General features: G+C 45.1%; 1 protein-coding gene across 1 annotated transcript; it reads left to right on the forward strand.

Annotated features, from left to right (window-relative positions):
• LOC120916401 (phospholipase A2 inhibitor subunit gamma B-like) lies at positions 1-27,578 on the forward strand. The gene is made up of 5 exons (XM_040327356.1): positions 1-139; positions 18,075-18,191; positions 19,491-19,643; positions 22,154-22,300; positions 27,099-27,578. Exons 1-5 carry the CDS (start codon positions 88-90, stop codon positions 27,287-27,289), a joined length of 660 nt encoding a protein of 219 aa, XP_040183290.1. The 5' UTR covers positions 1-87; the 3' UTR covers positions 27,290-27,578.

Below are 27,578 nucleotides of genomic sequence, written 5' to 3' on the forward strand. Positions count from 1 at the left end.
TCTGCGTATAAAATGCCACACCCTTTAGGATGGGATGATCGAGAGCATTGAAGCAGCTTCGCAGTAACCCAAAGCTCTGCAAGCACCATGGCTGCGTCTGTGACCGTGCTCTGGCTGGTGGCTGCTTTTCTGGGAGGAGGTGAGGACTTTCTTTGCTAGCTGAACATCCATCCATCCCTTAATGTCTGTTCCTTCTATAGGCACCCTGCATGCATCGTACAATATAAATCACCTACAGCATGCACCTGACATCTGCAGGTATCTTAATTTAATCTGTACAAATTATTGATTAATGCATCGACAATAGGAGTCGACCTCCAAACCCAAACCCCCCCCTCCCCCCAAAAAAAGAAACCCCCTCTCCCCCCCAAAAAAAGAAACCCCCCCTCCTCCAAAAAAAAAAGAAACCCCCCTCCCCCCAAAAAAAAGAACCCCCCCCCTCCTCCAAAAAAAAGAAACCCCAACAGGTTAATGCAGTGCATACGTTGTTCAGTGTTCCCAACCCAAAGCTACTATTAAAGAACAAAGGTTCTAACTGATCAGGAAAGGATACAGGCATGATTATATAAAATGAATAAAAGATCACAGAGAAAGTTAAAGAGTTACATTTTCAACAAAATTTAGCCACAGACTTTTTTTTTTCATTGGGGGGAAATTTTTGTAACCCATGCCAATTGTTGCTCATTTCCTTTGAAAATGGTAGCGGTTATGGGTGGCGTTTTTTTTATCATTGTTGCAGGGACAGTACAAAAAAAAAAAAAGAGAAAGGGGCAAATCTGGCAAATTTGTTGCACTGGGGGGGGGGGGGGGGGTAATCGCAGCTGGAATAATCACTGAATATAACTGCCATTTTTTTATATTAATATAATATACACAGTAAGGTTTGCACAATAAATGGTCACTGGCATAATTACTGAATATACTGTAACTGCCATTTTTTATATTTATTATATTATACATAATAAGGTTTCCACAAGAAATGGTAGCTGGAATAATTACTGAATACAACTGCCATTTTTTTATAATAATATATTTTGCATAGTAAGGTTTGCACAAGAAATGGTTGCTGGATTATTGTTGAATACAACTGCCATTTTTTTTATAATAATATATTTTGCATAGTAAGGTTTGCACAAGAAATGGTAGCTGGAATAATTACTGAATAAAACTGCCATTTTTTATAATAATATATTATGTATAGTAAGGTATGCAAAATAAATGGTTGCTTGATTATTGTTGAATACAACTGCCATTTTTTTTATAATAATATATTTTGCATAGTAAGGTTTGCACAAAAAATGGTAGCTGGAATAATCACTGAATATAACTTCCATTTTTTAATATTAATATAATATGTATAGTAAGTTTTGTACAATAAATTGTAGCTGGAATAATCACTGACTATAACTGCCATTTTTTATATTAATATATTATACATAAGGTTTGCACAAGAAATGGTAGCTGAAATAATCATTGAATAAAACTGCCATTTTTTATAATAATATATTAATGTATAGTAAGGTTTTTACATGAAATGGTAGCTGAAATAATCACCGAATATAACTGCCATTTTTTATATTAATATATTATACATAATAAGGTTTGCACAAGAAATGGTAACTGTACTATCATTGAATATAACTGCCATTTTTTTATATAATAATATATACTGCATAGTAAGGTTTGTACAAGAAATTGTAGCTGGAGACCTGCTCCACCCACCATGCTGATTGGGCATGCTGCAACCTGTAGTCAAGTGGAAGGAAAAGGATAAATGGGTGTTGCCTGGATTTTTTTTACCTTACCCCGTGGTATCCTGGAATGTAAAATGGCAGTTGGGATCTTGTTGCTTTGGGCATCTCCCCCCTCCTTTTTTTTACAGCAACATGATAAAACAGTTTAAGGAACATACAATAGTATCACGTTAGGTACAATAGGATCACGGAAGGTATAATAGGATCACGGGAAGGTACAATACGATCACGGGAAGGTACAATAGGATCACGGGAAGGTACAATAGGATCACGGGAAGGTACAATAGGATCACGGGAAGGTACAATAGGATCACGGGAAGGTACAATAGGATCACCGCAAGGTACAATAGGATCACGGGAAGGTACAATAGGATCACGGAAGGTACAATAGGATCACGGAAGGTACAATAGGATCACGGGAAGGTACAATAGGAACACGGGAAGGTACAATAGGATCACGGGAAGGTACAATAGGATCACGGAAGGTACAATAGGATCACCGCAAGGTACAATAGGATCACGGGAAGGAACAATAGGATCACGGAAGGTACAATAGGATCACAGAAGGTACAATAGGATCACGGGAAGGTACAATAGGATCACCGCAAGGTACAATAGGATCACGGGAAGGTACAATAGGATCACGGGAGGGTACAATAGGATCACGGGAAGGTACAATAGGATCACGGGAGGGTACAATAGGATCACAGGAAGGTACAATAGGATCACGGGAGGGTACAATAGGATCACAGGAAGGTACAATAGGATCACGGGAGGATACAATAGGATCACAGGAAGGTATAATAGGATCACGGGAAGGTACAATAGGATCAAGAAAGTTACAATAGGATCGAGTTAACCAGTAAAAGGAGCTTACAATCTAAAGTGATGAATTGGTGACAGCCAGAGCCAAGGGGATCTGTAGGTTTGGTGATGATGGGAGGCTTAGAGTTATTATTTTGGTATTTAAACAAATAAGATCCATTAACCTACAATAGGATCCGGGAATTTACAGTAGGATTGAGCCAGCCAAAGGAGCTTGCAATCTAGGTGATGAACAGGTCACAGGAAGAGCCAAAGGGATCTATAGGATGGGTGACGATGGCAGACTTATTATTCAAGTATTGAAAGAAATAGGATCTATAAATCTACAATGGGATCAAGGAATATACAATAGGATTGAGTGAAAGGGTCAAAAAAGCTTACAATTTAAAGTGATGAACAGGGGACAGGAAGAGCCAAAGGGATCTGTAGGATGGGTGATGATAATGGAAGGCTTTGGGTTATTATTTAGGTTTCGAAATAAATAGGATCGGGGAACATACAATAGGATGAAGGATTGTCAAAATATCATCAAGGCATGTACAATAGGGTCAGGAAGTTTACAATAGGATAGAGTTAACTGGTCAAAGGAGCTTACAATCTAAAGCGAGGAACAGATGACAGGAAGAGACAAAGGGGATCTGTAGGATGGGTGATGACGGGATGCTTATTATTCAGATATTGAAAGAAATAGGATCTATGAATCTACCATAGAATCAAGGAAATGCAATAGGATCGAGCGAACCGATCAAAGGAGCTTACAATTTAAACTGATGAACAGGTGATAGTAAGAGCCAAAGGGATCTGTAGGATGGGTGATCATAATGGGAGGCTTGGGGTCATTATTTAAGGTTTTGAAATAAATAGGATCAGGGAACATACAATAGGATCAAGAAATGTGAAATGGGATCGACTGAACCGGTCAAAGGAGCTTACAATCTAAAGTGATGAACAGGTGACAGGAAGAGCCAAAGGGATCTGAATGATGGGTGACGATGGGAGGCTTATGCCGCGTACACACGATAGGTTAAACCGATGAGAATGGTCTGATGGAGCGTTTTCATCGGTCAAAACCGATCGTGTGTGGGCGCCATCGGTTATTTAACTATCGGTTAAAAAAAGCAAACTTGCTTTAAATTTAACCGATGGATTCCTAACCGATAGGTCAAAACCGATCGTTAGTAGGCACAACCATTAGTTAAAAATACACGCATGCTCAGAATCAAGTCGACGCATGCTTGGAAGCATTAAACTTCGTTTTTTTCAGCACGTCGTTGTGATAACCGTCACCGCGTTCTGACACGATCGGTCCGTTCTCATCGGATGGACTGATCGTGTGTACGTGGCATTAGGGTTAATATTTAGGTTTTGAAATAAATAGGATCAGGGAACATGTAATAGGATCAAGGATTGTACAATAGGTTCAAGTGACCCGCTCAGCTTACAATCTAAAGTGAAGAATAGGGGCCAGAAAGAGCCAAAGGGATCTGTAGGGGGGGGGGCTTATTATTCAAAGAAATAGGATCTATGAATCTACAATAAATAGGATCAAGAAATGTACAATAGGATCAAGTGAACCGGTCAAAGGAGCTTGCAATCTAAAGTGAAGAACAGGGGACAGGAAGAGCCAAAGGGATCTGTAGGGTGGGTGACGACGGGGGGCTTGTTATTCAAAGAAATAGGATCTATGAATCTACAATAGGATCAAGGAATGTACAATAGGATCAAGTGAACCGGTCAAAGGAGCTTACAATCTAAAGCGATGAACAGGTGACAGTATGAGCCAAAGGGGGTCTGTATGATGGGTTATGATTCAGGTAGCAGCTCCCGAGTTTGTAAGTGCGCAGTTTTCAGTGTCTGGGCTATGTCTGGTTGTGACGCACATCGAACAGGCTTGCTGGATGTCCTCACTGCAGGGATACTGAAAATGAGACAGATTATCACAGGGAGAGCGAGGGGAAGAAATCGAGAAGGGGAGAGATACAGAGAGGGGGATAGGGAGAGACAAAGAGAATCCAAGGGGCAGACATACAGAAATGGACATATACTGTATATATCTATATCTATTTATATATATATACAATATGATATGACATAATGCAAAAATATGCCACCCACATATTAGACAGCCAAGGTCCCCATCCCTGATCGGATGAAGTACAGCACCCCCCCCCCCTTCCCCGGGGACTGCAGGTAGACGATAACATCTAATTGAGATCTCATCCCCAAAAGACAAGCCTGCTGACCTCACAGCCATTAGCGAGATAGCAAATGGAAAGTCATTTGGCAATAAACCCCCGTCAGGCTGATAGAATAATTGACTTGCTGAAACGGTTCCAACTGCAGACCGACTTATTTTATTATTTATTGTTCTGCGTTGGCTACTTTACACTTTTTTTTTATGTTTTATGTTTTATGTTTTAATTCAATTATGCTGAACTCCCAAAAAGACTCAATCATTGTAAGAATGAATGCAGAGAGACTAAGCACCTGTATCAGCCTTTTATAGTCCCTGTACTGCAGAGCTAAGACTGGAAGAGGCAGCACAAGGAGCCAATCAGTTCACTATTATAAAAGATTTAGATAGCGCCAATAGTTTGCACATTATGCAATATAAACTAAGATGGTACAGCTACAATACAATTCAAGACAAGGAGAGTTTGGAGTTCATGTGCCATCAAGAAGCATTGCGGAGAAGAGATGAAAGGCACAGCGACAGAGACGTGAGCTCATCGCTGGGCTGCGTCACATTTCACTGCCCAGATGGAGGTTGGGGCGGGTCCAGGAAAGCCTGGGCTCAGAAAAAGTGAGTTTAAGAAAATGTGACCATCAGACTAAAGACACCCTGTGGCAGAAACAAGTACTGCAGAGGAAAGCTCCGGACTAAAGATGAATATTTCAGCGAAAAATGGTTTTGTTTTGTTACCTTGTAATGGTCTAGTCATCTTTATCTTATTGTTTTTGGCTGAAATTCGTCTTATAAACGTATAGGTTTGCTGTGCGCATAGGTTGCATGCAGCCAGGGGCGGACTGACCATTAAGGCACTCGGGCACTACCCGAGGGCCCCATGCCACTAGGGGGCCCCATCAGGGTTGCCAGGCTCATTAAAACCAGGGACAGTATGTAAAAATCTGTGTTTTTTTTACATCTGTCCCTGATATGTCCAAAACCGACATGCTTTTGACGTGAAAATCCTGAGATTTTAGCTGCCCCGCCTCTGCACTGCCTCCTGGCTTGGTGGCCATCTGTAAGCCCGGGGGCCCCATAATCTTCTATTGCCCGGGGACCCCATGAGTTGTCAGTCCGCCCCTGCATGCAACTGGTGCAATTTTACATTTAGCAATAAGTGGACAATACTGCGCAGCAAGGAGGAGGGTCCGTCATGCTCACCCCTAATGCAGGTGGTCAGACACTATAGCTGGCTTTGTGCTCTTCACCTATAGCAGCCCCCTTTCCCATACGACAAGCAGGCATACCGCTACTCGGTTGCCCCCGGGACTTATGCACAATGCTATAGTGCCTGGCCACCATGCCAGGGCAGGCACGGACTAAGCAAAGCAAGCAGGTACTTGCGGCTGGCAGACAAGGAAGATTCAGAATAGTCAGGGCCAATGTCCGAAGTCAAAAGGCAGGCAGAGTTCAGGGAATAGTCGATATCCAATCCAAGGTCGTCAACGAGGTAATCCAATCTAGCAGAGCAGGGCAGACAAACAGGGAGCTTGTCTGAGGTATTACACACCCTATCACAAGCATGGGACTGCAGGCTTGGCTGGCTTAAATGAGGTTTGGTCTCCACCCAGAGAGAGGTCACATTAATCACCTTGCAGGTGGACAGACAAGGAGAATGCCACAGCTAAAACTAGGATGCTGGAATGAGGAGAAGGAGTACTAGATGCTCCTGACAGGGTCTTCTTTATTGCACCAATGAGGAGAGAAGGGAAAGTTGGAAGGAAAAAAAAATCAAGGGAAAGATACCAATAAGAAGTAAGGGGGTGTGAAGAAAGAAAAAGTTTAGGGGACACAGGGTGTTAAAGGTGGGAAGGGGGGTAGGGAAGGGTTGGCTGAGGTGGTGCTCAGCAGTTTGTGTTGTTAGATGCCCTAAATGTCCATTAGAGGTCCAAAAGCGATGATCTGAGGTCCCAGATATTATGGAATTTGGCTATTGCGTTTCGGAGACATGCCGTTAGTTTTCGTTGACCATGATTTAATGCATGCAAGATTTGACCTCAGCGAACGGTTTTTAGTTTTTGCGCTATAAACAAAAATAGAGCGACAATTTTGAAAAAAAATTATATTTTTTACTTTGTTCTATAATAAATATCCCCCAAAAATATATATATAAAAAAAAAAATTTCCTCAGTTTAGGCCGATACGTATTCTTCTACATATTTTTTGTAAAAAAAAAAATCGCAATAAGTGTTTATTGATTGGTTTGCGCAAAAGTTATAGCGTTTACAAAATAGGAGGTATTTTTATGGCATTTTTATTAATATTTTAAGTAATGGCGGCGATCAGCGATTTTATTTCGGTACTGCGACATTATGGCGGACACTTTTGACACATTTTTGGGACCATTGGCATTTTTAGAGCGATCAGTGCTATAAAAATGCATTGGATTACTATAAAAATGCCACTGGCAGTAAAGGGGTTAACACTAGGGGGCGGGGATGGGGGTTAAGTATGTCCCTGGGTGTGTTCTAACTGTAGGGGGGGTGGACTTACATGGGGATATGACTGATCGCTGTTCATACATTGTATGAACAGAAGATCAGCATTTCTCTCCCTGACAGGACCGGGAGCTGTGTGTTTACACACACACAGCTCCCGGTCCCCGCTCTGTAACGAGCGATCGCGCGTGCCCGGGCACGCGCACGGGAGCCCCTAGTGGCCTGCGCGAGAGCCGACGTATAGCTACGTGCTCTCGCGCAGGGGAGCCGACCTGCCACCATAAAACGACGGCGGCTGGTCGGCAACCAGTTAAAGAGCTTTCATGAGGACTACCTATGTAGTTTTGTTTTCTTCCAAATGTTCTTCCTCTCCTCATTGGTGCAGAAAATAAGAGGAAGAGTTGTCTGTCTCAAGGACATATAGCTAAACCTTCTTGTCCCATAAACTTCAGATACCATATTTCTTTGATCTCAGTTTTATTAGAACAAGCCAGGTGAAACTACAAAATAACAGAAATATACCTCAATAAGTACACCATTGCATACAATACAGCATACATTACAGAAACAACGATCTACAATACAGGATGAGATAATAAAAACGTACTTTTTAAGCTCTCATCTGACCGCCAGCATGTTTAGAGTAGGGTGTCCACATGTCCCAGATTGCCCGGGACAGTCCCGCATTTTGCAGGTCTGTCCCGGGCACCTTCATTCCAGGACAATACAGTGTCCCGGAATTAAACTGACACAGCCACCCCCCGGGCCAATCTGATGCCCCCAAAAAAAGCCGCCACATCACTGCTTTACTCACTGACAGTACTTGTCCTGGCCGGGAATGCCTGGAGGAGCACAATCCCCGCCCCCTGCTTGTGATTGGAGAAATCATAAATCCCGCCTCTTGTGTCCAATCACTGTGCTGTGATTCGTTACAGCACAAGCTGATTTTTGGGAAGGGAGGGTGTCCTTGAACGGTAGTTTGGAAATGTGGTCACCCTAGTTTAGAGTAGGAACCTGGCTGTGACTCCTTGTGGCTGTACAGCCGGCTCCCCACTGTGCATGAGCACACTGCACCCTGTGAATGGTCCCACAGCAGTTCTGGATGCAGTTCTAAACTTCTAAACTTAGCCTTTGTCTATTTGTGGGTGTTCTAGACCAGGGGTCTCCAAACTGCGGTCCGCAGGGGCGGGGCAGACGTGGCCCATTGCTTGCTTTTATATTGCCTTTAGGGTACTGTTCTTCCCACTGATATGAGGCACCATTCCTCCCTCTGACACCAACCAACAGTGGGGCCTTTTTCCTCTCACCAGGCACGTACTGGCCATCATGACTACCGGGAGTTTCCCGGTGGGCCCGATGGCTCAGTGGGCCGGTCAGGTGCAGTCCTGGAGCCACTCCGACAGTGAGTGATCCCGATTTCACTCCTGTCACTAAGGAGCAGCTGCCGACACTTGCTGGAGATAGGATTGGGTTTTCTGCTCCCTCCAGCCTGCAGGGGGAGATAGACAGTCGGCAGATTTTCCTTCCTCTCTCCCCTTATCACATGACTGGAGAGAGGAACAAGATGCTGCCTTCAGAACTGTGAGTACACGTGGGAGGGGGAGGAGAGGGAGGACACTCTGATGTGAAGGGGGCTGCTGATGGGCACACTGATGTAAGGGGGCTGCTGATGGGCACACTGATATAAGGGGCTGCTGATGGGCACACTGATATAAGGAGGCTGCTGATGGGCACACTGATATAAGGGGGCTGCTGATGGGCACACTGATGTAAGGGGGCTGCTGATGGTCACATTGATATAAGGGGGCTGCTGATGGGCACGCTGATGTAAGGGGGCTGCTGATGGGCACGCTGATGTAAGGGGGCTGCTGATGGGCACACTGATATAAGGGGGCTGCTGATGGGCACACTGATGTAAGGGGGCTGCTGATGGTCACATTGATATAAGGGGGCTGCTGATGTAAGGGGGCTGCTGATGGGCACACTGATGTAAGGGGGCTGCTGATGGGCACACTGATATAAGGGGGCTGCTGATGGGCACGCTGATGTAAGGGGGGTGCTGATGGGCACACTGATGTAAGGGGGCTGCTGATGGGCACACTGATTAAAGGGGGCTGCTGATGGGCACACTGATTAAAGGGGGCTGCTGATGGGCACACTGATATAAGGGGTCTGCTGATGGGCACACTGATGTAAGGGGGCTGCTGATGGGCACACTGATATAAGGGGGCTGCTGTTGGGCACACTGATATAAGGGGGCTGCTGATGGGCACACTGATATAAGGGGGCTGCTGTTGGGCACACTGATATAAGGGGGCTGCTGATGGGCACACTGCGATAAGGGGGCTGCTGATGGGCACACTGATGTAAGGGGGCTGCTGATGGGCACACTGATGTAAGGGGGCTGCTGATGGGCACACTGATATAAGGAGGCTGCTGATGGGCACACTGATATAAGGGGGCTGCTGATGGGCACACTGTGATAAGGGGGCTGCTGATGGGCACATTGATATAAGTGGGCTGCTGATGGGCACATTGATATAAGGGGGCTGCTGATGGGCACATTGATATAAGGGGGCTGCTGATGGACACACTGATGTAAGGGGAGTGCTGATGGGTACACTGATATAAGGGGGCTGCTGATGGGCACATTGATATAAGGGGGCTGCTGATGGGCACGCTGATGTAAGGGGGGTGCTGATGGGCACACTGATATAAGGGGGCTGCTGATGGGCACTGATATAAAGGGGCTGCTGATGGGCACACTGATGTAAGGGGGCTGCTGATGGGCACACTGATGTAAGGGGGCTGCTGATGGGCACACTGTTGTAAGGGGGGTGCCGATGGGCACACTGTTGTAAGGGGGGTGCCGATGGGGACACTCAAAATTAAAGTGCGGCGGCTAAACCTTTGTCCCAGTCCAGCCCTGCCTCTCACTTATACTAATGATGGGGCATGATTTCTTTCACTGACACCAAGAATGGGGTACAAGTCCTCGCCACTGACATAAATGATGGGGCACAATTCACTGACACAAGTGATGTGGCATGAGTCTTCCCACTGACAGCAATGATTGGGCACGATTCCTCCCACTGATACCAAGGATAGGGCACGAGTCCTCCCACTGACACCAAGGATGGGGCACGATTCATTGACATGAATGATGAGGCTCAATTCCTCCCACTGACCCCAATGATAGGGGAAAGATTCTTCCCACTGACACCAATGATGGGGCACTATTCCTCCCCTGACACCAATGATGGGGCATTATGCCTCCCACTGACACCAGTGATGGGGCACGATTCCTCCCACTGACACCAATGATGGGGCACTATTGCTCCCACTGACACCAGTGATGGGGCACGATTCCTCCCACTGACACCAATGATGGGGCACTATTCCTCCCACTGACACCAGTGATGGGGCACTATTCCTCCCACTGACACCAATGATGGGGCACTATTCCTCCCCTGACACCAATGATGGGGCATTATGCCTCCCACTGACACCAGTGATGGGGCACGATTCCTCCCACTGACACCAGTGATGGGGCACTATTCCTCCCACTGACACCAGTGATGGGACACTATTCCTACCCCTGACACCAATGATGGGGCACTATTCCTCCCACTGACACCAATGATGGGGCATGATTCCTTTCCCCATTGACTATGGGTGCTATGTAGTCTACATACTGCCATTGACCCCTAAGCCCGAGGCATTTCTTACCCCACTGGCCACAGTCCGGCCCTCCTAAATTCTGAAGGATGATAAACTGGCCCTTTGTTTAGAAGGTTAGGGGGCCCCGTGTTCCAGACTACAAACTAGTCATTTCATGCCGTCCAAGTCCATCCAGAATGCCCCCACCAATAATAAGAGCGCTAATGATATATTTATGCCTACCCATAATGCTTCACTCTGATCTGCATTGGCCAGATGGCGAGCGCCTCTTCAAAGTGAGATCAATACATTGCTAAAAGGAATGCGATGTCAGTTCTCGGCGTTCTCTTTCCAAATCCCCATCGGACCTCAAGGCTGCTTCATGTTACATGTTTCCAGCATTAGCGGGCGATCGCCGCGTGAAGGACGGTTTGTGACGCGCACGCTCGCCAACATCCAGGTGACACTTCTGAAAGCAATTTGATTTAAAATTGAAGTTAAATCTGCTTGTATTTTGCCTTCCCTGGAGATTTAGAATAAAAACTTTCCGTTTTCATGACATGCCTTATTTTAGACCCAATGACATCACCACTAGGTCTCTGTGCTTATCTATGCAATGCAGGCCGATCACAAGTTGTACCTGTTCATCTGCAGTCTTCTCTTCTCTATATCCATTCATAGTCCAGAATTTCCAGAAGTCCAGAACAGCATCTTCTAGCGTCCTCCCAGAGCCCCACCCTCTGCGCGCTAGCTGATCGCAGATTGGGGTGAAAGTACACAATGGCCCAGATTCAGGTACTTTTGCGCTTTATTTGCGGAGGCACAGGGGGCAACGATTTTGCCCTGCGCCCGCGCAAATATTTTGCGCTGCCCTCGATTCACGGAGCAGTAGCTCCGTAAATTGCGAGGGCGCGCCGGCAAAATTGCCCGGCGTAAGCGCGCGCAATGTAAATGATCCCGCCGGGGGCGGGAATCATTTAAATTAGGCACGCTCCCGCGCCGAGCATAGAGCGCATGCTCCGTCTGGAAACTTTCCCGACGTGCATTGCGGCAAATGACGTCGCAAGGACGTTATTTGCTTCAAAGTGAACGTGAATGGCGTCCAGCGCCATTCACTTACGCAAACAACGTAGATTTTAAATATCGCGACGCGGGAACGTGGGTATCCTATAGCATTGGCTGCGCCTGCTATTAGGATGTGTAACCTTACGCGAAACCCGACGTACGCAAACTAGTGTAATTTGCGTACGCAGGGCTCGCGCAAAGTTGTGAATCGGTGTTAGTATGCAATTTGCATACTATACACAGATCACAATGGGAGCGCCCCCTAGCGGCCAACGCAAGAATGCAGCCTAAAATCTGCGTGGCATAAGAGCCTTATGCCACGCAGATTTTAGGCTGCAGTCGGCGTAGCGATGTTCCTGAATCAGGAGCATTCGCTACGCCGGAGCAAGTAAGCAATTGCGCTGTGTAACCTATGGTTACACAGCGTAAAACCTATGGTTACACAGGCGCAATTGCTTCTTAAATCTGGCCCAATGTAAATGTACACAGACTTGCCGGTTCGACAGAAACAGTGTGGGAGGAAATAAGAGCCGTTACCGGCAAGCCTGTCAACACATCGTTTACACTGATAATCAGGGCACTGATCATCATTGCAGCCCCATTAGTGCCACCTATCAGTGCTTCCTCATCAGTGCCCATTAGTGCATCCTCATCAGTGCACATCTGAGCCCTTTAATAAAATATACATATATATATATATAAATAAAAGAAATAAAATAATATAATGTTTTTTAATTTGATTATAAAAAAAAGGGGGGTTGCCATCCGGGGCCCTGGGGACCTCTGGGCCCTTTTATAATTAAAAATAATAATAATAATAATAATAATAATAATAATAATAATAATATTATATATATATAAAAATAAAAAATAAAAGAAATAAAAAAATATATAAAAAAAAAAAAAGGAGGGGTTGTCATCCGGACCCCTAAAAAAAAAATATATAAAAAAAAAAAAAAAAATGTCCCTTTAATAAAAAATAAAATAAAAATATATAAAAAAAATATATTTTTTTTATAAAAAATAAATAAAAAAAAGGGGGGGTTGCCGTCCGGGGCCATGGGGGCCACCGGGCCCCCTGGGGACCTCCGGACCCCTAAAAAAAAGGGGGTTGCCATCCGGGCCCCTGGGGACCTCCGGGCCCCTTACAGGTGTACTGCCTGTACCCCCCTGATGGCGGCCCTCCATACAGTATACACACACAGTATACACACAGTATACACACAACAGTATACACACACACAGACACACAGTATACACACATACACAGTATACAGACACACAATATACACACACAGTATACACACACAGTGTACACACAGACAGACAGGCCCAGATTCTTAAAGGACTTACGACGGCGCCATGTACGCCGTCGTAAGTCCTAATCCGACCCGTCGTATCTATGCGTCTGATTCTTAGAATCAGTTACGCATAGATATCCATTAGATCCGACAGGCGTAATTCTCTTACACCGTCGGATCTTAACTGCATTTTTTTTTGCCCGCTAGGTGGCGCTTCCGTCGATTTACGCGTCGAGTATGCAAATTTACGCTACGCCGCCGCAACTTACGGAGCAAGTGCTTTGAGAATACAGCACTTGCCCGTGTAAGTTGCGGCGGCGTAACATAAATCAGATACGTTACGCCCGCACAATTTTACCCGGCTGTACGTGAATCTGCCCCACAGTGTACACAGTATACACACACAGTATACAAACACACAGTATACACACACACACAGTATACACACACTGAAAAGGTACTGGAGAGGCGGGGAAGCTATAATCTTGGGATTTTTAGACCAAAAGGATGTCGGTAAGGGACATTTCAGGGGCAGATGTAAAAAAACACAGATTTTTACATACTGTCCCTGGTTTTACTGAGGCTTGCAACCCTGATGGGGCCCCCTAGAGGCATGGGGCCTTCGGGCAGCCCCCGAGAGCCCGAATGGTCAGTCCACCCCTGACTGACAGTGTCAATAGAGCAATAGACAGTGTCAGTAGGGCAGTGGACGGAGTCAGTAGTTTTTATTTTTGTTATTTTATTTATTCTTTTTTACAATTATTATTATTTTTTTTACTATTTTATTAGAAGCCCCCCATTAGGGGGCCTTGGGGAAATATAAGGGGTCTAAATGGGCATACCTGGCATACCCTATGCGCACGTTTATGTAATAGATAGATAGATACATAGATAGATAGATAGATAGATAGATAGATAGATAGATAGATAGATAGATAGATAGATAGATAGATAGATAGATAGATAGATAGATAGATAGATAGATAGAGAGATAGATAGATAGATAGATAGATAGATAGATAGATAGATAGATAGATAGATAGATAGATAGAGAGATAGATAGATAGATAGAGAGATAGATAGATAGATAGATAGATAGATAGATAGATAGATAGATAGATAGATAGATAGATAGATAGATAGATAGATAGAGAGATAGATAGATAGATAGAGAGATAGATAGATAGATAGATAGATAGATAAATAGATAAATAGATGTATGCATATAAATGAAGGGTGGAACACAGTGGGAATATTTTGTCCTCTATAACAATTACTTTACAAAAGTACACCACAGTGTGGATTTCCCTCCGGTGCTGACTTAGTTCAGCGTGTTCTGTGGTCAGATCACAAGGACGGAGTACAGCCTGTTCCTGATTTATCCTCTAAAAATAGTCATTGTACACCAGATCTACCAAACATGAAACGAGGACATTAGAGGTGAAACGCATCTTCCCACACCTGCGTGATGCTATAGAGTGCGAGAAAAAACAGGGCAAAAGGAGACTTGATTAATGGCATTAACCACTTAAGCCCCGGACCATTATGCAGGTTAAGGACCTTGCCCCTTTTTGCGATTTGGCGCTGCGTCGCTTTAACTGCCAATTGCAAAATTGGCGTCTTTTTTTTCCCACAAATAGAGCTTTCTTTTGGTGGTATTTGATCACCTCTGCGGTTTTTATTTTTTGCACTATAAACAAAAATAGAGCGACAACTTTGAAAAAAAAAGCAATACTTTTTACTTTTTGCTATAATAAATATCCCCAAAAAAGATCTAAAAAAAATTTTTTTTCCTCAGTTTAGGCCGATACGTATTCTTCTACCTATTTTTGGTAAAAAAAAAAAATCGCAATAAGCTTTATCGATTGGTTTGCGCAAAATTTATAGCGTTTACAAAATAGGGGATAGTTTTATGGCATTTTTATTAATAATTTTTTTTTTTTACTACTAATGGCGGCGATCATCGATTTTTTTTCGTGATGTGTTCCAGATGAAGTCACGTGACGAAACCGGTAGAACACGCTACGAACGTCACACCGTTTTCAGGCATCAGACTTTTGTCAACATTATATGCCATACTGTTTTTGTCTACATGTGAGTACCCATTTTTCGTTTATTTAACTGCTTGCCGACCAGCCGCCGCAGTTATACGGCGACAGGTCGGCTCTGCTGGGCGAGAGCACGTAGCTATACGTCATCTCTCCCAGCAGCCAATAGGGGCACGCCACCAGAGGCGCACACCCCGCTCGCTCATAACTCCCACGCACGTGCCCGGCGGTCTCGATCACCGCCGGGCACCCGCGATCGCTCGTTACAGAGCGAGAATCGGGAGCTGTGTGTGTAAACACACAGCTCCCGGTCCTGTCAGGGGGAAAAATGCCTGACCGTCTGTTCATACAATGTATGAACAGCGATCTGTCATTTCCCCTAGTCAGTCCCACCCCTCCCCTTCAGTTAGAACACAATGAGGGAACATAATTAACCCCTTCCTCGCCCCCTAGTGTTAACCCCTTCCTTGCCAGTGGCATTTTTACAGTGATCAATGCATTTTTATAGCACTGATCGCTGTAAAAATGGCAATGGTCCCAAAAATGTGTCAAAAGTGTCCGAAGTGTCTGCCATAAGGTCGCAGTACCGATAAAAACCGATGATCACCACCATTACTAGTAAAAAAAAAAAATATTAATAAAAATGCCATAAAACTGTCCCCTATTTTGTAGACGCTATAATTTTTGCGCAAACCAATCAATAAACGCTTATTGCGATTTTATTTACGAAAAATATGTAGAAGAAAACGTATCGGTCTAAACTGATGAAAACATTTTATTTTTATATATATATATATATATTTTTTGGGGGATATTTATTATAGAAAAAAGTAAAAAATATTCATTTTTTTTCAAAATTGTTGTTCTACTTTTGTTTATAGCGCAAAAAATAAAAACCGCAGAGGTGATCAAATACCACCAAAAGAAAGCTCTATTTGTGGGAAAAAAAGGACGCCAATTTTGTTTGGGAGCTACGTCGCACGACCGCGCAATTGTCAGTTAAAGCGACACAGTGCCGAATCGCAAAAAGTGGCCCGATCATTGACCAGCAAAATGGTCCTGGGCTGAAGTGGTTAAGGAATTTTTCTCTGGAGTGCGCCTGTCCAAACATTCTCTTTGTTCTGTGATATATGCATTGCCAGCACCCGTGGTCTCTAGGAGGAGACTGATTACCTAAGCACATCCATCTGGAGCGGTTGCCTCCCATTAACCCCTTCCCTGCCAGTGACATTTATACAGTAATCTGTGCATTTTTATATAATTTTGTCTTAAACTGATGAAGAAATTATTTATTTTTTATTTTTTGGGGGTATATTTATTATGTCAAAAAGTAAAAAATATTGTTTTTTTTTTTCAAAATTGTCAGTCTTTGTTTATAGCGTAAAAAAAGAAAAATAACTGCAGAGGTGATCAAATACCACCAAAAGAAAGCTCTATTTGTAGGGAAAAAATGGTCCTCAATTTTGTTTGGGTGCATTAAACCGCGCAATTGTCAGCTAAAGTGACGCAGTGCCGCATTGCAAAAAAACGGTCTGGTCATTAAGGAGGCAAATCCTTCCGGTCCTTAAGTGGTTAAATTTGCGAAGTGTTGAATAGCAAAAAATGGCTTGGTCATAAAGGAGGTAAAATCTTCTGGAGGTGAAGTGGTTATAAGGTGAAATCCAAAAAAAGAAGAGCACAAACTTTGTGAGCGTATGTGTGTGTGTATATATATATATATATATATATATATATATATATATTTATATTTATATTTAATTTTATTTGTAAATTTAGATGTTCACAGAGGCAACCATATAAAGAAAAAAAAGGTTTATCTTTAGTTATACTTAAATTATGATTGAATTCTTGTCTGTGCCGCCATCTTGCTGTCTGTGACCCTGTCTAGTGGATTTCCCCTCACTTCCTGAGGGGGAAATCTGCTAGAACAGATCAGGGAAGGGTCAGGGACCTTGTCAGGTTTTCTTTTCTTGCTGTCTGTGACCCTGTCTAGTAGTGGATTTCCCCTCACTTCCTGTCGGAATAGGAAGCAATTGCTTCCTGTTCTGACAGGAAGTGAGGGAAAATCTCCTAAAAGAGATCAGGGAAGGGTCGGGGACTCTGTTAGGTTTCTTTTTCTTGCTGTCTGTGACCCTGTCTAGTGGATTTCTCCTCACTTCCTGTCAGGACAGGAAGCACTTGCTTCCTGTCCTGACAGGAAGTGGGGGGAAATCTGCTAGAATAGATCAGGGAAGGGTCGGGGACCCTGTCAGGATTTTTTTTTATTGCTGTCTGTGACCCTGTCTAGAAGATTTCACCTCACTTTCTGTCAGGACTAAAAGCAATTGCTTCCTGTCCTGACAGGAAGTGAGGGAAATCTGCTAGACGGAGTTACATACAGCAAGATGGTGGCACAGACAAGAATTAAATTATAATTTAAGTATAACTGAAGATAACCTTTTTTTTTGTTAATGCAGAGGAGAGGAATTACAACACCTGTTTGGTTTTTATTGCTGGTTGTGAATCACCCCCTCTATTTGTTCTGGTGACTGTTATCAAATGTTGGGTTGTTACCAGAACAGGAATAGAGGGGCAGTCTTCCAATGGAGACGCTAGCTCTGTTCACAACCAAGGATTCCCTCATTTTTCTCTCACTTCCTGTTTTGGCTATGGGACGGGAAGTGAAGCGAAATCCCACCAATGGGACACAACTTTCCTGTTTCTTGTTAACAACCTTGAAAGTGGTCCATACATACCAACTTTTGTTTGTTTTTCAGCTTTCTCCCTGACTTGCTTTCACTGTAGCACTGCCACTGGAGACTGTAACGTAAATGAGAAGCCCTGTCTAGCACCGCAAGACACGTGTATTACTACGCTCACCGAAATTCAGCAAGGTAAGTTGACCTGCACCCCTCCCCCCATCCAACACACGTTATAATTTGTGACTGTGAGGACACAGACACCAAAAAAAAACTCAACAAGGTTTCTGGTCTTCTACTTAACTCACGGCTGTGGAGAGAAGATGCCGAACCTGGAAGATGCAGAGGAGAAAACAACAGCAGCGGGGGGACGAAGTAGTAATGGGGTCGCAGAGCCAACAGTGCTGGAAAAGGATAGTGGCATTTTGGCCACATTTGTACTGCCCCTGACCACCCACCAAAAGCCCTACAAGGCGACCAGAAGGGATCATATACATCCCATGGCATATTTCACTCAGCTTTTTAAGTCTGACAGGCGGCACTGCCTGTCAAACTCACCCATTGAAGTCATTGGAACCGTGCGGTGGGGGAGCCAATGCATTTCTGGAGTTCAAACACTGCTCCTTCATCAGGGCCAATGTATTATGAAACAGAGGGGTAGATTCAGGTAGCTTTGCGCAGTATTTACGGAGGTGCAGGGCACCGTTTTTGCCCTGCGCCCCTGCAAATTATCTGCGCTACCTTTGATTCACGGAGCAGTAGCTCCGTAAATTGCGTGGGCGCTCCGGCAAAATGCCCGGCGTAAGTGCGCGCAATTTAAATGATCCCGTAGGGGGCGGGAATCATTTAAATTAGGCGCATTCCCGCGTCGAGCGTAGGGCGCATGCTCCGTCTGGAAACTTTCCCGACGTGCATTGCGGCAAATGACGTCGCAAGGACGTCATTTGCTTCAAAGTGAACGTGAATGGCGTCCAGCGCCATTCACGATTCACTTACGCAAACGACGTAAAATTTAAACTTCGCGACGCGGGGAACGACGGGTATACGTAGCATTGGCTGCCCCTGCTATTAGCAGGAGCAGCCTTACGCGAAACCCGACCCGTGTAACGTTGTGAATCGGCGTTAGTATGCAATTTGCATACTATACGCTGACCACTACGGGAACGCCCCCTAGCGGCCATCGTAAGAATGCAGCCTGCGATACGATGGCATAAGAAGCCTTATGCCATTCATATCTTAGGCTGCAGTCGGCGTAACGAGGTTCCTGAATCAGGAGCATTCGTAGCGCCGGCGCAGTTAAGCAAATGCGCTGCGTAACTATGGTTACGCGGACGCAATTGCTCTTTGAATCTACCCCAAGGCCCCTAGAAGTTGGGCTTTAAACCCCCTTGAATCCGTTGCATATGTGCTGAGGCTAACAGGGGAAAATTGTGTGTGTGTGTTTTTTTGTTTTTTTTTTGTAAAAAAACATTTCTTTGTTCTGTGTTTTGATAGACAAACCAAAGCTGCCCATCAAACAACTGGTGAAACTATGCGGAGAAAAGAAGTTCTGCAATCAAAGTTACAGCATGTCTTTCAACAGCACCAAGTTATATGCGTCAAACACATGCTGCGATAAAGACAAGTGCAAAACAAACATGCCTTTAAGTAAGTCTGAATGGAAGGATATTTTTTTTTTTTAGCTCTTATAGTTCTGATCCTAAAAATTCCACCGTAAAGAATTCGAAATATTAGAGCAGAGGTCGGCAGCCTTTTCCGCATGAAGTGTCACGTTCTCAAGCATTAGACACCCGGGGGTAGATTCAGATAGATTAGCGGATCTTTAGATCCGCGTAATCTATCTGATTTACGATCCGCCGGCGCAATTTTGAGAGGCTAGTGCAGTATTCAGAAAGCACTTACCTCCAAACTTGCGGCGGCAGGGCGTAAATCCCCCGGCGGAATTCAAATTCCGCGGCTAGGGGGAGTGTAGTATTTAAATCAGGCGCGTCCCCGCGCCGATTTAAATGCGCATGCGCCGTCTGCAAATTTCCCCGGCGTGCATTGCTCCCAATGACGTCGCTAGGACGTCATTGGTTTCGGCCTGAGCGTAACTGAATCGACTTACGCAAACTACGTAAAAATTCAAAACTCGGCGCGGGAACGATGGCCATACTTAACATTGGATACGCCGCATATAGCAGGGGTAACTATCCGCCGGAAAAAGCCGAACGCAAACGGCGTAAAAAAAAAAAAACGACGGGCGGGCGTTCGTTTCTGAATCGGCGGATCTCCTCATTTGCATATTCGTCGCGTATACAAATGGAAGCGCCACCTAGCGGCCGGCGGGAGATTGCAGCCTAAGATCTGACGGTGTAAGTCACTTACACCTGTCGGATCTAAGGGAGATCTATGCGTAACTGATTCTTATGAATCAGTCGCATAGATCCGACCGTCGGATCTCAGAGATACGACGGCGTATCAGGAAATACGCCGTCGTATCTCTATCTGAATCTCCACCCAGGAGCGTCAGTGAACGTAGATTGTTGTCAACTCTTTGCATGCAGAGTTGTATGGCTAATGGCAATTTCTGCTCATTCATTATTTTATACTGTGAAATGCGTTTACATGCCATTAGCAGTATGACTACAGTGCATCCGGGAAGTATTCACAGTGCTTCACTTTTTCCACATTTTCTTATGTGGCAGCCTTATTCCAAAATGGATTAAATTCATTATTTTCCCACAAAATTCTACAACAATACCCCATAATAACAACGTGAAAGAAGTTTGTTTGAAATCTTTGCAAATTTATTCAAATTAAAAATAAAAACCAAGAAAATACCATGTACCGTATATACTGGAGTATAAGCCGAGGTTTTCAGCACATCAGGTTAGGTTTCATCAGTCAGGGCTGTGTGACTGTGTATAGGAAGCAGGCCCGTCGGAACCCGACAGGCAAAGCAAGCATTTGCCTGGGGCCCCGAGCTGGCCAGGGGCCCCAGCAGGGAGGGCCCTTGCCGCACTGCTGCGTCCTCCTGCAGTCCGGTCGGCCGTGTACCATAACCGCGCGGTACAGGAGAATCAGGTTCCTGTTCCTGGCCGGACTGACAGGAAGTGCACACACTCAGTGTTCACTTCCTTTCAGTCCGGCCCCGGGAACAGCAAACTGAATCTCCTGCAGGAGGACGATGCAGCAAGGGCCCTCCCTGCTGGGGCCCCTGTGCGGACACCAACATCTGCCGGCGTGTGTGTGGTGTGAGGATAGAGGTAAAAAGCCAACCAACCCCCCCCCCCCCGTTTCTCAACTTAAAAACAGAAATGTCACTTTTTTTGCCTGGGGCCCCCAAATGTCTTCAAAAGGTCCTGATAGGAAGTATAGGAAGTTCGCGCCGTGACAAGGAGGAGGCGGAGCTTTGTTACAGACGGCGCGGATTGTAAACAGACAGGACAGCTATAGTTACGAGGATCGTTGGGGAGCACTAGGATGACCACATTTCCAAACTACCATTCAGGGACACCCTCCCTTCCCAAAAATCAGCTTCTGCTGTAACGAATCACAACACAGTGATTGGACATAAGAGGCAGGATTTATGATTTCTCCAATCATAAACGGGGGGCGGGGATTGTGTATTCACAGCCTTTGCCATAACACTCAAAATTGAGCTCAGGTGCATCCTGTTTCCACTGATCATCCTTGAGATGTTTCTACAACTTGATTGGAGTCCATCTGTAGTAGATTCAGTTGTTGATTGGACGTAATTTGGAGGCACACACACCCGTCTATATAAGGTGCCACAGTTAACAGTGCATGTCAGAGCACAAACCAAGCCATGAAGTCCAAGGAATTGTCTGTAGACCTCGGAGACAGGATTGTATCGAGGCACAGATCTGGGGAAGGGTGCAGAAAAATGTGTGCAGACTGCAGCATTGATGGTCCCAGTGAGCACAGTGGCCTCCATCATCCATAAATGGAAGAAGTTTGGAACCACCAGCACCCTTTCTAGAGCTGGTTGCCCAGCCAAACTGAGCGATCGGGGGAGAAGGGCCTTAGTCAGGGAGGTGACTAAGAACCCGAGGGTCACTCTGAAAAACAGATGGTTTTTGTTTTGTCCTTTCAGTATCAGGGTGGAAACAAGTGGATTTCTCTTGGCATATCTGTCTGTATTTTGTTTTCAGTTGAAGATCCAAAAAAGGAGAAGGACAAGGAGAACACCCTCAGTTGCCCTTTCTGCATCGAATCTCCGACAACTAAGTGTAACGATGGAGACACAGCCAAGTGCTACGGAAAAGAGGACAAATGTGTGAGCTTCACGGCTAAAGAAGGTACAATGCAGGCACCTTGTCCAGATATTTATGGTCATACTACTGATCTTATTTTGTAAGACCACAAAAACTTACAAGCCCTGAGAAAAGTCTAAACTGTGGATCCCTACTGTTGCATGCAAAACGTTTTCACTTTTTTAGGCTCCTTTCACACTTGTGTGACCTGAAAGTCACGCGACATTGAAGCCCCATACACACTATCAGTTTTCCTGCAGGTTTTTCTCTTCGGGTTTACCAAAACCATTTAATATGAGGTCAAACCTCAAGAGTTTCAATTCGTATGGCAATCAGGCAGGCCCTTGCACTACATGGTTTTGGTAAACCTGAAGAGAAAAACCTGCAGGAAAACTGATAGTGTGTATGGGGCTTCATTCAATGTTTACTGAGACTTTGACGTGCCTTTAACCACTTGCCTACAGGGCACTTTCACCCCCTTTCTGCCCAAGCCATTTTTCAGCTTTCAGCGCTGTCACACTTTGAATGACAATTGCGCGGTCATGCAACGTTTATCATTTTTTCCCCACAAAATAGAGCTTTCTTTTGGTGGTATTTGATCACCTCTGCGGTTTTTATTTATTGCGCTATAAACAAAAGAAGAGGGACAAGTTTGAAAAAAAAAACACAATGGGCTAGATTCAGAGGGACTTACGCTGACGTATCAGTAGATACGCCCTGTCGTAAGTCTGAAAATGCGCCGTCGTATCTATGCGCTCATTCTTAAAATGAGCTACGCCTGAATGTTGCCAAGATACGACCGACATAAATCTCCTACGCCGTCGTATCTTGGGTGCATATTTACGCTGGCCGCTAGGGGCGCTTACACTGATTTACGTGTCGAATATGTAAATGAGCAAGATACGCCGATTCACGAACGTACGTACGCCCGTCGCAGTAAGCTATGCAGTTTACGTAAGACATACGCCGGCGTAAAGATAAAACACCTCTATAGGTAGCGCAGCCCATGCAAGTTATGGACGTCGCAACTGCCGTAAAATTTTACGTCGTTTACGTAAGTCGTACGTGAATGGGGCTGTGTGTAAGTTCGACGGCCCTTCATTTACGCCGTACCAACGGCCCTTCATTTACATGGGGTCACGGTTAATTTACATGTAGTACGCCCACTACCTGCCTAATTTGAATTAGGCGGGCTTACGCCGGCCCATTTTCGCTATGCCGACGTAACTTATGGAGGAAGTGCTTTGTGAATACTGGCCTTGCCTCACTATGTTACGTCGGCATAGTGAAAATGGGATGCGCTAGGCCGGCCAAAAGATGCGCCCAGGTACGTGAATCTAGCCCAATATTTTTTACTTTTTGCTATAATAAATATCCATAATTTTTTTTCTAAAACAATTTGTTTTCCTCAGTTTAGGCCGATATGTATTCTTCTACATATTTCTGTTAAAAAAAATCGCAATAAGCGTATATTGATTGGTTTGCGCAAAGGTTATAGCGGCTACAAAATAGGGGATAGATTTATAGCATTTTTATTATTTATTTATTTTCTACTAGTAATGTTGGCGATCTGCAATTTTTTTTTTATCATGACTGCGGTATTGCGGCAGACACATCGGACCCTTTGACACATTTTTGGGACCATTCACATTTATACAGCGATCCGTGCTAAAAAAAATGCATTGATTGCTGTATAAATATAAAAATCGCAATAAGTGTATATTGATTGGTTTGCGCAAAAGTTATAACGGCTACAAAATAGGGGATAGATTTATAGCATTTTTTTTTTTACTAGTAATGGTGGCGATCAGTGATTTTTATCGTGACTGCGATATTAACACTATTTTGAGACCATTCACATTTATACAGCGAACAGTGCTATAAATATGCACTGATTACTGTGTAAATGTGACTGGCAGGGAAGGGGTTAACACTAGGGGGCGATCAAGGGGTTAATGTGTTCCCTAGGGAGTGATTCTTACTGTGGGGGGAGGGGACTGACTGGGGGAGGTGACCGATCTGTGTCCCTATGTACAAGGGACACGCCAGCGGTCTCCTCTCTCTGACAGGACGTGGATCCTGCTCAGTTACTAGGCAATCGCGGGTGCCCGGCGGACATCGCTGCCGCTGGGCATGCGCATCGGTTCCCAGTGACGCGGCACGCCCCCTAGTGGCTCGGGAAGGCGCAATGTCATATGATGTCCGCCCAGAACGTCCCGCCGTCATATGATGGCGAGCAGTAGACAAGTGGTTAAGCAATGCCTGTGTAATCTTGAGGTCTGTGGACCTCAAGTCGCATCAAAGTCAGACTAAAGTAGTGCAGGGACTACTTTGAAGTCACAGCAACTTGAAGTCGCACAGATATGAATGCCACTTTTGCAGACCCAAGTCGCAGGACAAGTCGCACAAGTGTGAAAAGGGCCTTAGACTTTGAAGTACCACATTTTTATATTTTTAACAAAACCGCACAAGGATTCATGTTTTCTAATGTAATATACTGAGTAGAAGCTCAAACTACAGATAGACAGGGGATATAAAGAATAAACTAAAAAGCTAAATACTAGATCTATCTTTATGGTAAAGTGGTTGTAAATCCTAACATACATAGCCGGATTCTCGTAGTGCGGCGCATCTTTTGGCCGGCGTATCGCATCTCATATGCGCTACGCCGACGGAGGCAAGAGCAGTATTCACAAAGCACTTGCTCCGTAAGTTGCGGCTGCGTAGCGTAAATGGGCTGGCGTAAGCCCGCCTAATTCAAAGTAGCAAGGAAGTGGGCGTGATGTATTTAAATGAAGCGTGACCCCATGTAAACGAAGGGCCGAACGAACGGCGCATGCGCGCGCATGCTCAGAATCACGTTGCATATACTCCCTAAGATACGACGGCTCAATGCCTACGATGTGAACGTAACCTACTCCCAGCCCCATTCACGTACGACTTACGTAAACGGCGTAAAATACGACGGCTGTTCCGACGTCCATACCCTAACATGACTTACACCTGCTATTGTGTGGAATAACTTTATGCCGGACGTACGCCTTACGTAAACGGCGTAGATTACTGCGACGGGCGTAAGTACGTTCGTGAATCGGCGTATCTAGCTCATTTACATATTCGACGCGTAAATCAATGGAAGCGCCCCAGCGTAAATATGCGCCCAAGATACGACGGCGTAGGAGACTTACGTTGGTCGGATGAGGCCAAAATTCAGGCGTATCTTCTATTAAGAATTAGGCGCAGAGATACGACGGCGCATCCATGCACTTACGCGGCATATCAGAAGATACATTGGCGTAAGTGTCTGTGAATCTGGGCCACAGTGTTTTGTTTTAAGGTTTGTTAGAGAACCTTAGTGAACAAACAACATCATGAAGGCCAGTGAACACACCAGATAGGTCAGGGATAAAGTTGTGGAGAAGTTTAAAGCAGGGTTAGATTATAAAAAAATATCTTAAGCTTTGAACATCTCACGGAGCTCTGTTCAATCCACTATTCGAAAATTAAATTGAAATTGATTGTGTGCGTTGGAATTGTCTACACACAATCGGAATTTGCCAGAACGGATTTTGTTGTCGGAAAATTTGAGAACCAGCTCTCAAATTTTTGTTGTCGGAAATTTCGACAGAAAATGTCCGATGGGGCCTACACACGGTCGGAATTTCTGACCAAAAGCTCCCATCGAACATTTATTGTCGGAAATTATTTGCGTGTGTATGCGGCAATACAGGGCGCCCCCAATAAACCACTGCGCCCAAGGAAGCTGTGCCTCATGCCCAGTGTTGCCAACCGTCCGTATTTTTACGGACAGTTCATAAAAACAGGCACTTTTTTCCCCCGTTCGTAAATTCCGTGGTTGCGGGAATGTGCCAGTAAAAATAGCCGAGATTGGTTTGGCTTGGAACTGCGCATGGAGATTGGAGGCAGGGGGTGATTGGAGGCAGGGGGTGATTGTGGCTGCAGTGGCACCTCAGAGGGGGATAGAGGCAGGGGGAGATTGGAGGCAGAGGGTGATTGGAGGCAGGGGGTGTTGGTGGCACAGCAAAGGGGGATGGTGGCACCGAAGAGGGTGGAGACAGGGATTGTTGGTGGCACCGCAGAGAGGGATGGAAGCAGGGGACGAAGGAGGCAGGGGGTGATTGGAGGCAGGGGGTGTTAGTGGCAGGGGGTGATTGGAGGCACTGCAGAGGGGGATGGTGGCATCGCAGAGGGTAGGGATGGAGACAGGGGTTGTTGGTGGCACTGCAGAGGGGGATGGAGGCAGGGGACAATGGAGGCAGGGGGTGATTGGAGGCAGGGGGAGATTGGAGACAGGGGGAGATTGGAGGCAGGGGGAGATTGGAGGCAGGGGAGATTGGAGGCAGAGGGAGATTGGAGGCAGGGGAGATTGTGGCACTGCAGAGGGGGGGTGAAGGCAGGGGGTGTTGGTGGCAGAGGGGGGGGTGAGGGCAGGGGGTGTTGGTGGCAGAGGGGGATGGAAGCAGGGGGTGATGTGACTAAATAATTTGCCCTTATTATATCGAAAATAACAAAAATATGTTTTTTTACCTTAATATCTACCTTAAATCACTATTTGCCTAGCGTACTTGTTTGTAGCCTAAATACTGAAATTTGCACCTAAAAATGTAATTTAGTAACTTTTGTGAAATGCCAGTAAAAACGTGGCTGCACCAGTATATTTCGGGTGTTGTGCCAGTAAATTTCAATCTGGTAGGTTGACAACACTGCTCATACCCACCAATTGTCCTGAACGATATGAGACGATGGGGGGGGGGGGGGGGGTGGGGTGTATTCTGTTTTAATCATGAGCTCTTTTTCTTTAGCCTATTTTTTCTGTTTTCAGTGAACTCAAGCAAAATCTCTAAATGGAAGGGATGCGCGACAACTAATGTGTGTTCAATGAGTACTGTGGCCACTCTGCCAATAAGCCACGTTGGCCCGATAAAGTTCGATTGCAGCCACGCTCCGTCTCTGCTGCCCGGACTGTTACTCCCCGTGGCATTCGGCCCAGCCATGCTGAAGCTCCTCTTGTAGTCGCCATCTGAGGGGACGTCGTCTGGAGACCCGATCCTTCCCCCCGGGGGGCTGGACCAGCCACGATGCATTGCAGAGATGTTTTCCGACCGTCTACACGCAGGGCAATGCATGTTTCTACACTGTATATTTCCAGAGCCATGTCTATCTATATAAAAGCTCCGATTAATTTATGTATGTATGTTCATCATGTGCAGAATTAATATTTACCTATATCCACAGGCAGAAAACAAACAAAACCCAAACCTTGTATATCTCATACACAACAAAAAAAAAAAAAAAAAAAGGG

This window comes from Rana temporaria, chromosome 10 (genome assembly GCF_905171775.1).
Source record: "Rana temporaria chromosome 10, aRanTem1.1, whole genome shotgun sequence".
NCBI lineage: Eukaryota > Metazoa > Chordata > Amphibia > Anura > Ranidae > Rana > Rana temporaria.